Source organism: Vicia villosa, linkage group LG2, assembly GCF_029867415.1.
Source record: "Vicia villosa cultivar HV-30 ecotype Madison, WI linkage group LG2, Vvil1.0, whole genome shotgun sequence".
NCBI classification, from domain to species: domain Eukaryota; kingdom Viridiplantae; phylum Streptophyta; class Magnoliopsida; order Fabales; family Fabaceae; genus Vicia; species Vicia villosa.
The window spans coordinates 122601812-122617476 of NC_081181.1; the positions used below are offsets into that span (position 1 = coordinate 122601812).

A 15665-nucleotide genomic window follows, 5' to 3' on the forward strand; every position below is an offset into this window, starting at 1 on the left:
TCCTACTTGATACATTCCCTATATATATATATATATATATATATATATATATATATATATATATATATATATATATATATATATATATATATATATATATATATATATATATATAATTATTTAATATATAAATGATATAGATAAAAAAATACATATAATTATGTTGCGTTCATAAATGTCACAAAAAGTCCAATAATAAGTGTCGAAGAAAAAGATGCATGAAACATGTGGATCTTCATCTCTACCAAAGACACATGATTACGCTCTCCACCATATCTTTTACCGTTGAATCTAATCGAACTGAAACTCACGTAAGACGCTGAATCATACGTTGTTAATTTTAACAGCCTAAATTATATAAAGAGCATATCGCATCATTTCTAGTATTTCATCCATTTCCACTCTAAAATTATTTATCGTTCATTTGCTGACTTAAAAGTTGGAGATTTAAAGGGATAACTTTACAAGTCTATTCTCTTTTTACCGTACTAACAATCGTATCCACCATACTAGAAAACTCATCTATCGTACATGAACTTCATTCTATTGCTTAATCACTTATCTCTGGTTCTTTGACGGAACACATTATTTATTACTACCTCCGATCTCATTTATAAGAAAATATTCTCTTTTTAGATACATTGAATAAATAATGTATCTAGACAATATGTTGTCCAGATGCATTAAATATATCTAAAAAGAGAATCTTTTCTTATAAATAGGAACAGAGGGAGTAATAAATTTATGCAATTTTAAAGATATAAAAAAATACTCCCTCCGTCCCACAATGAGTGACCCAAATAGAATAAAATGATGTCCCAAAATGAATGAACCATTTCAATTTCCAATACACTTTTTCCAATTTTACCCTCTAATTAATAAAAAGTTCACAATTCCCAATACATAATAAGGGTACTATAGTAAAAATGATATTCTCTCTCTTACTTTTTTACACTTTTCTTAATTCGTGTGAAATGATGTGCTGGGTCACTCATTATGGGACGGAGGGAGTATAAATAATTATCTTACATATATAAGTGTGATGCAATTAATTGGTAGATGTATATGCTTCAATGAATGATAAGTATATAATTATATGCTGCGTGATTGAGCAGGAAAGAAGGCAACATGTGTGTTTGTTTGTAATAAGAAAACAAAAAGAGGGGACCTGACATGACACAGAGAAAGAGAGAGACACACAGGAAGTTATAAAACAACTGCGCTGGCTGTTTGTTTGTTGCTGCTGGTTATGGTTAAGATTAGTTTACTGACACACAACCTTTCCTTTTCATTGCAAGCTGGTGACTAGGCATAATATTAATGTCATTCCTAAACTACTCGAATAAATAAAGACCTGATTCTCTTTAACACCAACTTACATCACATAACATATTTAAAGCACTCCCTAATCTTTTTAGATGGTAAGAACTGTTGTTTCTAACAAACACTTTTAAAAATTTAAAAGAGTAATGGTTTGTTTGAGTGAATTTTGTTTAATAGACACATTTTTATTTATAAAAAAAATATTATTTATATACATTACAAATTTGTAATTTATAAAAATTATACTATTTTTTTTATATTTTTTCTCTTTTTAATTTTAGAAAATAGAATTTATTACTTTTAATTATTCTAATTTTTTCTTTTTAGAATTAATAAATATAAGATAGTTTTCAAAAACTGTTTTAAAAAATCAAATAAATACATAAATTTATTATTTCTCAAAATTTTAAAATATAATAAATTAAATCGCACAAGTCATAAGTTTATACAAAAATTTGTGTATTTCGATAAATTAGAAATTGAAATATTTGAATTTTTTAAAAATTACTTTATTTATAATTCTTTAAGACTCAATATTTTAAAATGAATCTTTTTATAAATGTATGAGATTGTTCACATGACTTTGAAAGAAATAATTCAAAATATTTTCATAATGAATTTATTTCTTCTCCAAATTGCCCTTTTCCGAAAATGCCAAGGTCTAATGAAATTCTTCGGTTATTTTGCATCTTGTGTGAATTTTTCTATGAATTTTAATTTTTCTACAAATTTATTTACAAAACTTTATAGAGTTTATTTTTAATATAAGGTAATGCTAACATGTATCTACGTGTATCTTATGTTAAAAACTAAATAAAAAAATTTGTTTTAAAAATCGTGTTTAAATTTATTACAAACATATAATTCATTTTCTTAATAATGTTTTCAAAACAAACTTTTTAACTATAGGCTTCTTAACACGATCCCTATATATTTTATATTTTCTGAAACAAATTCGTAGGAACTTAAAATTAGTTAAAAGTATAGTATTTAGGCTAAAACATATTAGGTTTATATCGATCCCTCAATTAAAAAATATTCATACTCATCTTTTTAACTTAATTAAAGTGTTTCAAAGTTAGTCTTTTTAATTTATTTTGTTAATTAAAGTTAATAATTAAATCTATGTGACAATGACATGATGTATTTATGTGAATAAATACATTATGAAAATTCAAAAAATCCTTAAAATTTTGAAAACGAATCTTCGGACACATCATAAAATACACTAAATATGTGTAAGTGAACTACACATTAATTTTGTAAAAAATAATTTAAAAATATATTTTTGAAATTTGGAAATATTTTCAAAATATTTCTTTTCTTTACTTCAATGTACTGTTTATCGTTCTCCTCATATTCAATTACTGATGTCATATTCAAAACATATTCAATTTAAAAATATACATAAAATTCCCATGTTTAAAAATTACTGATGTTATATTTAAAATATTAATGTTTTCAATTACTAATGCCAAATTTAAAAATATTTATAAAATATCCATAGTAATTGTGGTTCAGTGGTTTCAAAAATGTATTTTCAAAAATATTTTGGAAATACATTTCTAGAATAAATTTAGTCAGGCATAAAATTGAAGGATTGAAATACAAATGAACGTGTGTATATGAAGTACGTTCGGAGATGCATCTTTAAAATTTGAAGGCATATTGTATCTTTACACGGTGCTCTAATTAAGTATAAGGTGTATTAAGAAATTCTTTATATTATTATTTAGTCATACATGTACGCCAACTTGAAGAAGCAAAAGGCCTACAAAATTGTTCTTAGTAAAATTCTAGTGAAAACTCGTATTTTAATTCGAAGTATTGAGCTTAAATATATAGGTAGACTTAATTAGGTAGACTTAATTAGACTGTTTTAGAAAATAATCATATTGATAAAAGCAATGTTTTAGTTGTGTGTAGGGAGGGCAAAAGCCGAAAACAGAAAACTACTAGTTAGTCAATACCACTAGAGTCACTAAGTAACACATTATATAAAAAATTCGGACAATCGAAGAATTCTTGACTTCCTCCAAATGAAAGCGCATTTGTTGGCTTTCCTATGGATCTCTACAACTTTAACCTCCCAGATAGTTACCATAATAGATCTGATTTTATGAACTGTGTTCATACTCCCTGCGTTCCTTTTTAAGTGTCACACTTGCCAAAATTTATATTACCAAGACAACCAAAAAAGAACTAATATTTCCACCTTTTTTCCTAATTTACCCTTACTTTTACCATTTCTCTTTCATAAACACTCCTCAATTAACGTGTCAATTAAAAAAGCAGGGATATAATTGACTTTATACCTAAAAAGTGACAATTAAATAGAAACAAATTATTTTGCCAAAAGTGACACTTATAAAGGAACGGAGGGAGTATCTTTCAACTTGTTATTCTTTCCTTGGATTACATTGACCACGTCTTGATTATCCACTTGGATTTCAATCTAGTTGTAATCTTTGGAAAAAGTTAGTGAACCCGTTTTACGCAAAACATAGTGTCATATGTAAAAAATGGACTTTATCTTTTTGACCCAAAATCGATCGCACTTGACCGATTATCTCCCTTAGCTTGAGAAGCCTTTTATCACAATATTAATTTTGCCCTTTTATCGAAGTATAAGGATACAAAGTCACACAAATTTATGGTGGATAAACATGTGTTGTTAATCTATTGACTTTTCTCTATTTGTCATGTGAAATATCATTGATTTGACTTGAAAGGTGTGTTGTTTTAAATATTTTTGAATACTATTTATCTTGACTTCATCGAGTCCTTATGTTTGAATAAATTCATGAGAACAATTATTTATAAATTATCTTGAGATTCAATTCACTAACAATGTAACACTATTACTACAAAAAGATAATATTATTTAAAACTATTTAAAAAATTCTAAATATAATATAAAGAAAATATGAATATAAAAATAGGTGATGAATATTTTCAATAAATTTTAAAAAAAAATGATACATCACACAACACAACAAATAAGAAAATTTTAAAATAGTTTTTGAGAAAATGAGTGACACACGTAAAATATTTATACTCTGTCAACCAATCACTATCATGTATTTAATTAACCGATTTTTTAATTTTTAAAAAATAATTTAATGATATGATAAATTGATAAATGTCAGTACACTATCTTTTCACTCATAATTTTTTACCATATGAATTTATGAAATAATAATATAACAAAAGCATAAAGTAGAAATAAATAGTACTAGTACTCTATTTATTCAATTTATCCATCATATCAACTATCTCGAAAAGCATCACGCGATGCACGTTATTGTACATTTACTTGCGAAGTTGCGGTTCCTAACTTTCCCTCGTCAAAATGAAATCAATGCCTTGCGTTACCGTGTGACTAGAGGAGTCTCTGCAAATTCTATTCCAACCTCAATAGTGTTTTGGATATTTTCCAATTCAACATTAGCTCTTCAATTACTCATTGACTTGACCTTCTATCCAATTGGTACTACTCAAATTATAAGATACTTAGTTGATCTCGTAGCGATGTACGCAGATAGAAAAAATTATGGTTCAATTATCCGCAACGATTGAAACCACTTGAGATCAAAATTAACAATCAAATTAGACTAAACAGTTCAATAAACAGATTTTGATGGTGAAAATAAAAAAATCACAAGTATTGAAAACTAAATCAATAACACAAAAATTCTTATTGCGAGCTTAAATTCAACTCAAATAAATATATTTAAAATTCAAATCAAATTCAATATAAGTCTTCAATTTAACTCAAATAGATATATTTAAAATTCTGGTACAACTTAATTCAATTCATTACATTTAACGCATTTGCTTAAAGTTTTGACTCAGTTGATCCTCATGTTGAACTTCCAACTATATTCAAGTTGACTGAGTTCAATATTAGTAACTCTAAAATTAAATCATTTCAACTATCTTTTGAAATTCCCATGTGTGTCCCAATTCAATCATTTGGAATAGTCATCTTTTATTAAGATGGAGTATATAGTAAGATAATATAAAGAACTCTTTTATCTTACCCATATCTAAATATCCAATAATACATATCCCCATACTCAATAATTAAAGCCAATTAAAATTTGTAAAAAAAAGTCAATTAAGATGGCTTAAAAAGGTTATTTAGGATTTTTGTTTTGTTTTTAATATCATAAAATGAACCGTAAAAATTTGATGTTAAAAAAATGCAACTAAAAAAACTGTACACAACGAGAAAGAGCACATTACTACAAAGTAAAAAAAAATTGCCCAAATTCAGATCTCTTTTGATCAACTTGAAGGGATAAGATAAAAAAAAAAAAGTACAAATTTAAAAACCTAAACTACATAAATACAAAAATACCCCTAGAAGTTTAGTGTTCTTTAAGGCAAGAACCCACTGTTTACACTGTGGCTGTGATTTCCAGAATTATTACTACTACTGCTACTAACACCCCCGTTACAGTTATTATTACTATTTGCACCAACATTGCTACCTTCTGCAGATTTCGATTCTAGTTCACTGACGTTTACGGCGGTAGCTTCAGCTCCGGTCGCCGGAAACCGGCCACACTTCTGACACCTTGTCACCGCCAGAATCTGTCTACATGAAGGGCAAGAAGAGTGGGACCCAAGCCATGTGTCTATGCAAGCAACGTGAAATCCGTGTCCACACTGCGGTAGTACACGGATCTCGTCGCCGGCGGCGAAATCAGAGAGACAAATCGCGCATTCCGTTGTTGCCAGCCATTTCGTAGGGTTGCTATCGACGTAAGCGAACTTCGGAAGCGATTGAAGAACCTTCTTCTTTAGTCCCTTGTTGGCTAAAGCTTGCTGAGGTGAGTTTCCGGTGCCGGAGTCTCGTCGGAGCCACGCGCATCGGGCTACGGCGATGAGTCCGACAACGCATATCAAGGCACAGAGCAAGGCTGCGAGAATCACAACGAAGTCTGACTCCAACGCCACGGCCTCCGGCGGCGGAGCTGTTACTGCGGCGTTGATGTTTTCGGTGAGGATTCTTAGCGCTCGTGTCATGTTAGCGAGGGAAAGTAGAGGAAAGGAGGGAAAGTGTTTGGTGAAATGCTTGTGAGAAAAAAGAGTGTGAAGAAGAAAAGTGGAGAGGGTTTTGGTTCGTTTTGAGGGTGGAATTGTGGGCTTAAATAATAGGGGTAGGTATTAATACGTTGGTTGAAAGTGGTTTCGTTTTTGTGATTATGATTTGAGAGAGAGAAAAATTAGTTTTAGTGGGGTTGTTTGGGGATAAGGGATTAAGGGTTCAGAGAGGACACGAGTCAAAATCATGAGTGGTCCTAGGTGTCCGATTTCATGTTCGAATCGGTTAAGTGTTAACAATTCTTGTGTTAAAACGATTTTAAACGAAATCTCGTGTTAGTAAACGATAAAATTGATCCTCTTAAATTTTAATTAATTGGTAATAATATCGAATAATAAAATTAGATAAACAAATCATAATTATAAATTAGAGAGAGAAAGAGAGAGAAGGGATGGTGTATGGTAAGGTAGGGTGGGGTACAATAAAGTGGCCCCTTAAGAAGGCAAGTGGGTGAGGATTATAAAGGGACAAAATAGACATAACCCAAACCTTTGCCCTAAGATGTTTTTGCTTTCAAATTTCCTACCCTCTTAACTTTAGCTATTAGGCCTAAATTATAACACCAATAATAATATAGCACATGTACTGGTTTTTTTTAATGGAAATACAAATTTGTTTTTTATGTTGTACCAACCTTGGTCGGTTTTTCCTTTCTTATTTTTAAATATAATAGTATTTGATGAATTGCTTTTGTTTAATAAATTATTAATTAATGCATATAGAGATAACATGCATGTCCTTGTCAACTTAATTATATAAACTAAAAGTCAAATAAATTTCAATCGGTTCTAGAGAATACCATTAGTAGACAATGTAGAGGGTCGTTTTTGGAAGAATATTTTGATCAGTTTCTTCAGAAAAAGGTTACTTGAAGAATAAAAAAATGCAACTGATGTATTTCAAAGAATAATTGGCAACAGTTTCATTAATTTTAAAATTTTAATAATATATTTATGATAGGAAGACTCTCTTTTACCAAAAGTATGCACATAATTAATTTATATTTTTTAACATTTACAAAATGTAAAAATTTTACAAAAATTTAATGCTAAATAGATGTAAAAAAGGATTAGATTTTATCCCATTATTATAGTATGAAAGGAAGCTTTTTGTCTCCATAGGTTAAAATATTATACAACAAACGTTTGACAATTTAATCCTCCGCAATGCGATTAGGAGGAGAAGGCTGAAATCTGAAACCACTTAATGTCAGAACTGATCTTCGAATCGAACTATATTGGTGATAATAAACAAAAAAAAAAAATTATTATACAACAAGTGTCTAACAATTTAATATTTTAATCCTAATTAAATTCAATAACAAGCAAATTAGAATAATATTAGTAGCATTGGAACTCCTTTTGCAAGCTAGCATTGAAAACTAAAGATTGGAGTTTAAGTGAATCTAGAAAAGGAATAGAATCTCCTTTAAGAATTTTAAATTCTAAATAGAAAAGATAACTACCAATTAGGAAGAATAAACATGTTCAATTTGATGCCATTTTTCATGTCACTAAATTTGTGCGGTATCTTACCAGCTAGCAGGTTTGATTTAAGTTATTAACAACTTGTTTTGTTGATAGTTTGTAAAATAATAATACTGATAATTTAAAATAAATAAAAGTACCAAGTGGCCTTTGGGTCTTTTTCGTGTTTCTTGGAAGAAAACATAAAGTATTGAGAGTTGTAATCTTTCGATTCTTTTAATAGTTAGTGTATTTTACAAGATAAGGTGAATGTGACTTTCAAACAAGTAATTATTCTTATAATCTTATATAATAACAAATTTTAATCATTTCATTTTTTATCTTTGATTGTGAATTGACAGGGGTAATTATGTAAAGTGATCTTCACTTTTTAATTGCGGGATTCCGTTTCGATTAATCACGTATGTGTTTTTTTCTATAGTATTATGATTATGATGATATATCACTTTTTAATTATTAATTATAACTTTAAACCTTAAAAGTGCACAATCTACTCAATTTTACTTTCTTACGTACCTCATAGATTTCTTTCCACTTTTTAATTCAATTTTCTACTGATAAAAAGTGTAAAGTTAAATAGAAAAGCTATATTATGTCTATTTTAATCTATATTGTGACTGTAATTAACAATTCCAGTTGTGTTTCTAACCAAGAATAAACTAGATAATTATTACACGTGTATAACATATGTACAAGTAGGATACAAATTCTAATTTTTGTGCTAATTGTGTTTTTTTACCGTAAGTATTAATTTTTTATTTTATTAAAATTAAAAGTACAAAAAATATTAGATGAACTATACCTGAGACCCGTCCGTGCACGCAGGGGTTTATAATTAGTTTAGTTAGTAATAGGAAAGGTTAGAGTACAAGGCTCTCAACATTTATTTCTTTGGAGAATTTGCCCTGCCATTTTTTTCTAAGCAACAATTTTGTATTAAAAGCAAGTATTAGTGGTGCTTAAATCCAAGATTGTATTCCTTGTAGATAGATTACATAGTGAACGTCTACACTAAGAGCTTGAATTTCTTTGCTTTTCTCTAGAGAATCCTCGCATGTCGATGACACATTAAGCCGATTGAAAATAGATATCCAAACTAAAATGGAACACCGGAGGAAGAGGTGAAGGTGAGATTCCTCGAATTCTAAACACAACAGACATACAAGACTATGTTGCCTCGATAACACATCACGCTTTTGTTAAACGACGATAACTTATCTAGAGGGGTGAATAGATCCCCCCGGTAAAATTTTGTTTTAGAAATGTTTTTGAAAAGATTAAAACATTGGCAAGCGGGAGATTTAGCCTAGATCAAACAAGTCGTCTAAACCGAATCGATTATTATAAACTCGGATATACGCACAACCTTATGGAATGTATAACAATGATACACAATTTACATACGAAGTTATCAATCAAACGTTATAATGGATTCACTAAACAACCTATTTCCAATGGAATTAGTGAAAAAAACGTTAAGTGATCAGTTGTCGAACACTTGGCATGTGATCTATTTTTTAGATTTTTATTTCAAGTTTGTTGATATCAAAAACCTCCTATAATCAATATGATTTGTAAGGCAATCAACATACCAATTTAGCTTCGAACAATCAATGGAAAATATCTACGAATCGATTACTTAATCAATGTATTTAATAATTTGCTTATGAAAAGTAAATGAGAGAGAGGGAACACAAGGATTTGTTTAGGCAGTTCACCAATCCTCCTTGATATGGCTACATCTGCCTCCAATTTCAATTGAAATTGAGATATCAATCTTACTTTGCATAAAGTAGTTTACAAGAGAAATGTAGCAATCCAACCCTACAAACCCTATGTTTGGTATTGATCCTAGCATTTCTCTTCCCTTGATCTGAGTATGGTCAAGTCATTGTTGGAGCAGTACAAGGCAAGCAACAAAAGATTTGGAAATATTATTTCGGGAATTTATCGTCTCCACAGGGAGTGGTTGGAAACAATTGTCGTTCGACAGATTCTTATTTCTTGAGTTCGGGTTAAATGGGTTTTAAAGTAAAGTGCAGAAGAGTAAATTATAAATAGAAAATAAATGCACTTTCGAGAGGAGAAACTAATCCGGCACGAATGTAAATTACTCGTCACAAAATTAAACATATCACTCTGTTGCACCAAACTTATAGTACTCGTCAGAATCACCACATATCCCTCACATCAATGTCCATTTCTGCAACATCAACGAGAGTTCAACCATATTACTCTTTCGACGATGTCTCAACCAGTCGAACAACACAGAGTCATTAAACTTCGATATTATGTGGATGCTAATCACAATCCTATCTATAGAATCTAAAGCTAAAATATATCCCCCTAATCAAGATTCATGAGCTATATGTCTGTAATTACACAAATTCAAAGCATTTAAGCAAAAAGATCAAGGAAAAATCGACAAAGATTTATAAAGTAAACTTTATACAACAATAGAGTAACAAATATACATAAGTTTAAAGTAATTACAAACAAACCCAACAAATAGAGAATACATAGAGATAAGAGAATAAGAATCACAAATCTCCCGGTTTGTCAAGTCCGATTGATGAGCAATCTGACTCCGGATCATCAAAATGAAAGCTCCATTGTTGTTTTCAAGCTCTCTCTACTCAAAAATGGCTGTGATGGTGTTGGGACTAAAAAATGCCCAACCCATTCCTAAAAAAATATGATTTTCCCTATTTATTAAATTCTGAAGTCGCGGGGCGCACTTCATGGGGTCTGTGCTGTCATGAAAAAAACTGCACTAGTGTTTTTGCCATAACTTGAGAACCGCAACTCCAATTTGCGCTGGTTCGAAGCGTTGGTGTTTACTGTGAAAATTGGTAAACAAGCACTAGTCTTCCAAATGTTAAAAGCTTTTGGTTACTCACATGATGTACTAGATTGATCCTAGGACATGTGCTTTATATTATAAATATTCTCATAGAAAGTAAAGAACAATTCGACATGAATTACTTTCTCGTTTTGGAATTTGTTTAATCTACGCAAATATTATTTAAGATAACATTGCAACTTGTAAAATAAAAAATGTAAAGGAAATTGAAGGATAAATTGCAATAATGGAAATGACAAGAATATAAAATTCTCAAAATGTGAAAACTGTATAGAACTGTAAAAAGAAATATAAAAGTGGTGTTTTTATACGTACATTCTCAAACTGACTCGTTTCTCACACACAGGTACTTTAAGTAAATTATTGAGATTTTGTACAAAATGAACACCCAAATCTAAACGCTAAGACTCCTATATATACTAATTCAAAATAACTGTCCCAACAGTCTTTCGATTAGAGATTGCCACGTTGCGCTTGACATGCTTTCCTTTTGTCCTGAAGCTCCACGCGTCCCTTTACACAATGCATCAAGACAAAAAGTGGTTATGCCTTTGTCCATACCTAACTTCCTATCAAAGGCTAGTTTTCGTCGAACCAAATATCAAAAACTTAGAAAATATTTCTAAGTCCATGTCCAATAACGTTTCTTATCAAAAGAACATTTCGACAAGCTTTCCCTAATCATGTCATCTAGTCGAACATTTCCAATCTTCTCAATATACATCTCATTTTCTTCAACAATAATGTGATGTCGAAAATGCCATCTAACAAATCCACCCCCTCCCAAATGTCATTTTTGACATATCGAAGAAAAGGGCATTTTTTACCATTACTTTAGAAGCCAAAAAAACCTTTATGTTCACATGACGTCATAGTCATTATGACGTTTTTCTACAAAACGTCTCTTCAGTCCTTGTGTGCAGATTTTCTGCAATCATGATACTCCTAGGAACTAGGAGATCATGGGTAGCTCAATATCTACTACTATCCTCAGGCGAATCAAACGCGTGACACACGTCCTACTCAGTAATCTCTCTCTCCCACTACTTGACGAAACAGTTCCAATTTGGCACCTATAAATACCCACTTTCTCATCATTTTAATGTTCCTTACTCTTTCCAAGTTTTCTGCAACCTCATATCCTATAATCTTCATCTCTCTCATTTTCATCAAAACGTACTTTGCAATCTCCATGGCAACTTCCTCCACAACAGCCGCAAAAAAGCTCAAGAAAGCAAGAAGAAGACGGGTTTACCTCTGGTACACAAAATACTAGGGCATAAGGTCGTCGAAAATCAACAATACATCCCTGAGATGTTCATCAAAAAACAGCGTGCCATCTACAAATCCCAAGTTTTTCTCCCTAACTTTGTAACTGCCAAAGTGCATGTAATGCTAGGTCCCATATCCAATCCTTTTGTATACCAGGAAAAACTTAAGAACTTTTTTCCCACTTATGATAGATATAAGCCTATAGGGAACATTAGGAAACCTAGATCAACAGACGAGGTTCATACTGTCGAAAACCCACACCCTGATTGCCAAGGAAATCCTTTGACGGATAACCCATTAAGCTAGGATTCATGAACAATGGCTTTAGGGTTTTCCGATCTGCCCCTCCGACAAAAGATGATTATTATTTAGCATGGATAGCAAAAATAAAAAAGAAGAAATCCCAATTATGGAAAGATATGAGTATCTTTGATTTAATAGAGCTATCGAAAGTGGGACCCACTTATTATTCGAGTATGTTAGTTGCTACCATGTTCTTCTGGGATAACACCCATAAAACCTTTCATATTCCTTGTGGAATGATGTCACCCACCTTGTTCGACATAGATGATATAGTCGGACTAAAACCTACTAGTGAAACCTTCAAACCCACATATCTGGATGCGGATTCCATAGACTTCGATGTCTCTAGGAAGGCATATTGTACTCATATCGAATATTATCACGACAAAATACTGATTAAGTATCTGATCAAGAGCACATTGAGTTTCTCGCCCAATGGTTATGCCGCTATGTCTTTTGTTCGAGATCTGTTTAGATAGCAAAGAAATTCATCATCATTGTCAACCAACTTCATGCTGGTCTCAAATTGTGTTTAATCGAGATGATTCTGATCCACCTTTATGAGTCCCTTGGCGAAGGAGTTATGTACCTTAAGAACCCAAAACCCAAAGGAAACTTACTCTTCGCTGGGCCTTTCTGGTTTCTTCAGCTCTGGTTAAATGCTATATTTAAGGCCTCTCTACCCTATCTCAGTCCCATTAATGTTGAATCTGAAGAGATAAAGAATAGAAGAGTGGAATGGGTTCGTCTAGCTCAATTGAATCTCATCGATGAAGGACGGGACCTTCAGCAAATCTTCCTCTTTGTAATATTTTTATTTTACTTCTTTTAACAGTTTGACTTCTTTTAGTCTACCAAAAAACCTCCGACTCCCAATAAGAAGAGGCAAGTACAGCTCGTCGTATCAGATTTCGACGGTGACCTCTCGCCTGATATAGAAAAACCTTTGAAGAGGACCAAAAGGCCGCAGAAAACTACTGAGGCTCCTACTCAGTCAACTTCGAAGGTCACCAAAATTAAGGTGAAGAAAATCCCTCCTCCAACAGTCATTCACATTGATTCCAATCCACTTCAAGTAATCAAACTAATTGAGATCGGGAATTCGAGTCTTGAAGTCAAAGACCCAAAGGTAAATACATTTTTTATCCATGCGAAAGCATTCTTTCCTTTATCTTTCACTGACACGTATAAAGTTTATCTCAATATTATTTTCTGGGTGCAGTAGAAGATTCGAAAGAAACTATTGTCAAATAACCCAATAAACAAATCTTTCCAGTCGACGTCGTCACCATTCAACCAACTTCATCCCCAAAAAGCTCTAACAAAGGATCTATGGCTAAGATCAACAAACCAATCGAAAACCCTCATCCACCAGACATTGGGATGAAAGTTGCTGATAACTCTTCTGATGAAGGTTCTCCTAAGATTGGCGAACCTAAGAATGACGAGCCTGACCATGAAGAAGAAGCCAAAGAAGAAGAATTAGATAGAGCCAATCTTTTCAACTACCAAGAAGACATCACTATGGATGACCTTGAAGATGACCCACAAGATGAACAGGATGATGGTAACAAAGGGAAGAAAGATTTGGCTTAACAACCTACATTTGATCCTGTAACACCCGAGGCCAAACAAGGAGAGGGGTGGTTGCACCGCTTGTAACACTCGAGGCCGAATATGGCAAGGAGTGGTCGCCACATCGGAATGAGAGGGATCCTGAGGCCGTGTAGGTATGGGACTGCATGGTTGAAGGAAAGCTTATAAGGATTGATGGGTACTACCTATACAAACAAGATGCATCTTCTTTTCGGTAGCCCGTTGTTTACGGTGATTTCCGGTAAACAACCGCTAGTCTTCCAAACTATAATAAATATGATTTGGTTACTCGCAGGATCGACTAGATTGATCCTAGGACACATAGTCAAAAAGATTGTTATCAATGCTCATTCGAACCATATTCATGATTCGTCTTCGTCAATAAGTGTTATTCGATTAAAGAACAAGTAATCTTGATAATCACTTTGTTATATGTAAGTATGATTTCAATGAAAAGATAAGTAACATAACATATGAAACTAAAAGGACTGTTAAAACGTAAAGAATCTTAGAATGCAGAAACGTTAAAGACTTTGAAAATAAATGACATGAAAGTAATTCGAAAGTAAATGACATTAAAGTAAAGATACAGAAATGTAAATGGCAAGAAGTAAATGGAATGCAGTAATTCTGAAAGATATTTGAAAACGAAAGATAATACACATGTATTAAAGTGGTGGTGTCATACGTACATTTTCTCAGCGAACTCTTTCTCTTAACGCTTGATACTTGAGTAAATATGTGAGTGATTTGTACAAAATGAACACACAGAATCCTAACATTAAGACTCCTATTTATACTAGTTTCGACCTTAACGGTCCTACACTAATCTGCTGCCACGTCTCTCATAAGAACTTCCAGCGATGCCATCTGTTACTTGGACAGTTACGAAACCGTCTTCGAATTTCAAATCTTCCCGCCTGAGTCCGTCTTCGACGCGTGGCAGCGTATTAAAAACACTACGAAAACACGCTAAGTAGTAATACTTGAATATATTTTATAAATTTTGTCTAAGTCCCCGAAGACACATACTTTCACTAGCTTTCAGTATTCATTATCTTCATAACGAACTTAGAAATCTTTATTCTCGAAGCATGGCCATCAGTAGCCATTCTTTTATTTTTAAGGGATGGCCATCAGTAACCATCTTTCCTTCGATTTTCCACTTCTTCGAAGGACAAATATTACAAGACGAAATCTTCAGCTAACAAATTGCCCCCAATAAATGCCTGTTTCGAAAATCAACAGAAATAGGCGTTTCTTGTCATCATAAGATTTCGTTTCTTATTGATCTTTGAGATTTCCAAGACTGCTGACTAACGTCATAATCATTGATGACCCTGTTCCCGAAACGTCTTGTCATTTTCAAAGATGTCTTCTCATAACTTACATTCCCACGTTTTTGACCTTACTTCTTGATCATTACTCCTACATACTAGGAGTGAAGCCAATTTATTCAACCACCGTCGGATTAAATCACCAGCCGCCACGTGTTCTTTGGGGTTTTACCCAAAAGATTTAAAAAGGGTTTCCATTAAACCTTTAAATACTTGGTCTTGCACTTCTATACAACCTTTCATTCCTATTTCTTCATCTTCTTCAACAGAAAAACCAACATCCTCAATCTTTTCAAAATCTTGCTTTCTTAATCAAAATCTCTCTATGGCTTCATCTTCAAATGTTCTTCAACCTGTTCTGAAGCTCCAAT

General features: G+C 32.1%; 1 protein-coding gene across 1 annotated transcript; it reads right to left on the reverse strand.

Moving 5' to 3' along the window:
- Positions 1–5544: 5544 nt before the first annotated feature.
- LOC131651948 (RING-H2 finger protein ATL8-like) lies at positions 5545–6492 on the reverse strand. The gene has a single exon (XM_058921677.1). The coding sequence runs from the start codon at positions 6355–6357 to the stop codon at positions 5707–5709; it is 651 nt and encodes a 216-aa protein (XP_058777660.1). The 5' UTR covers positions 6358–6492; the 3' UTR covers positions 5545–5706.
- Positions 6493–15665: the final 9173 nt, after the last annotated feature.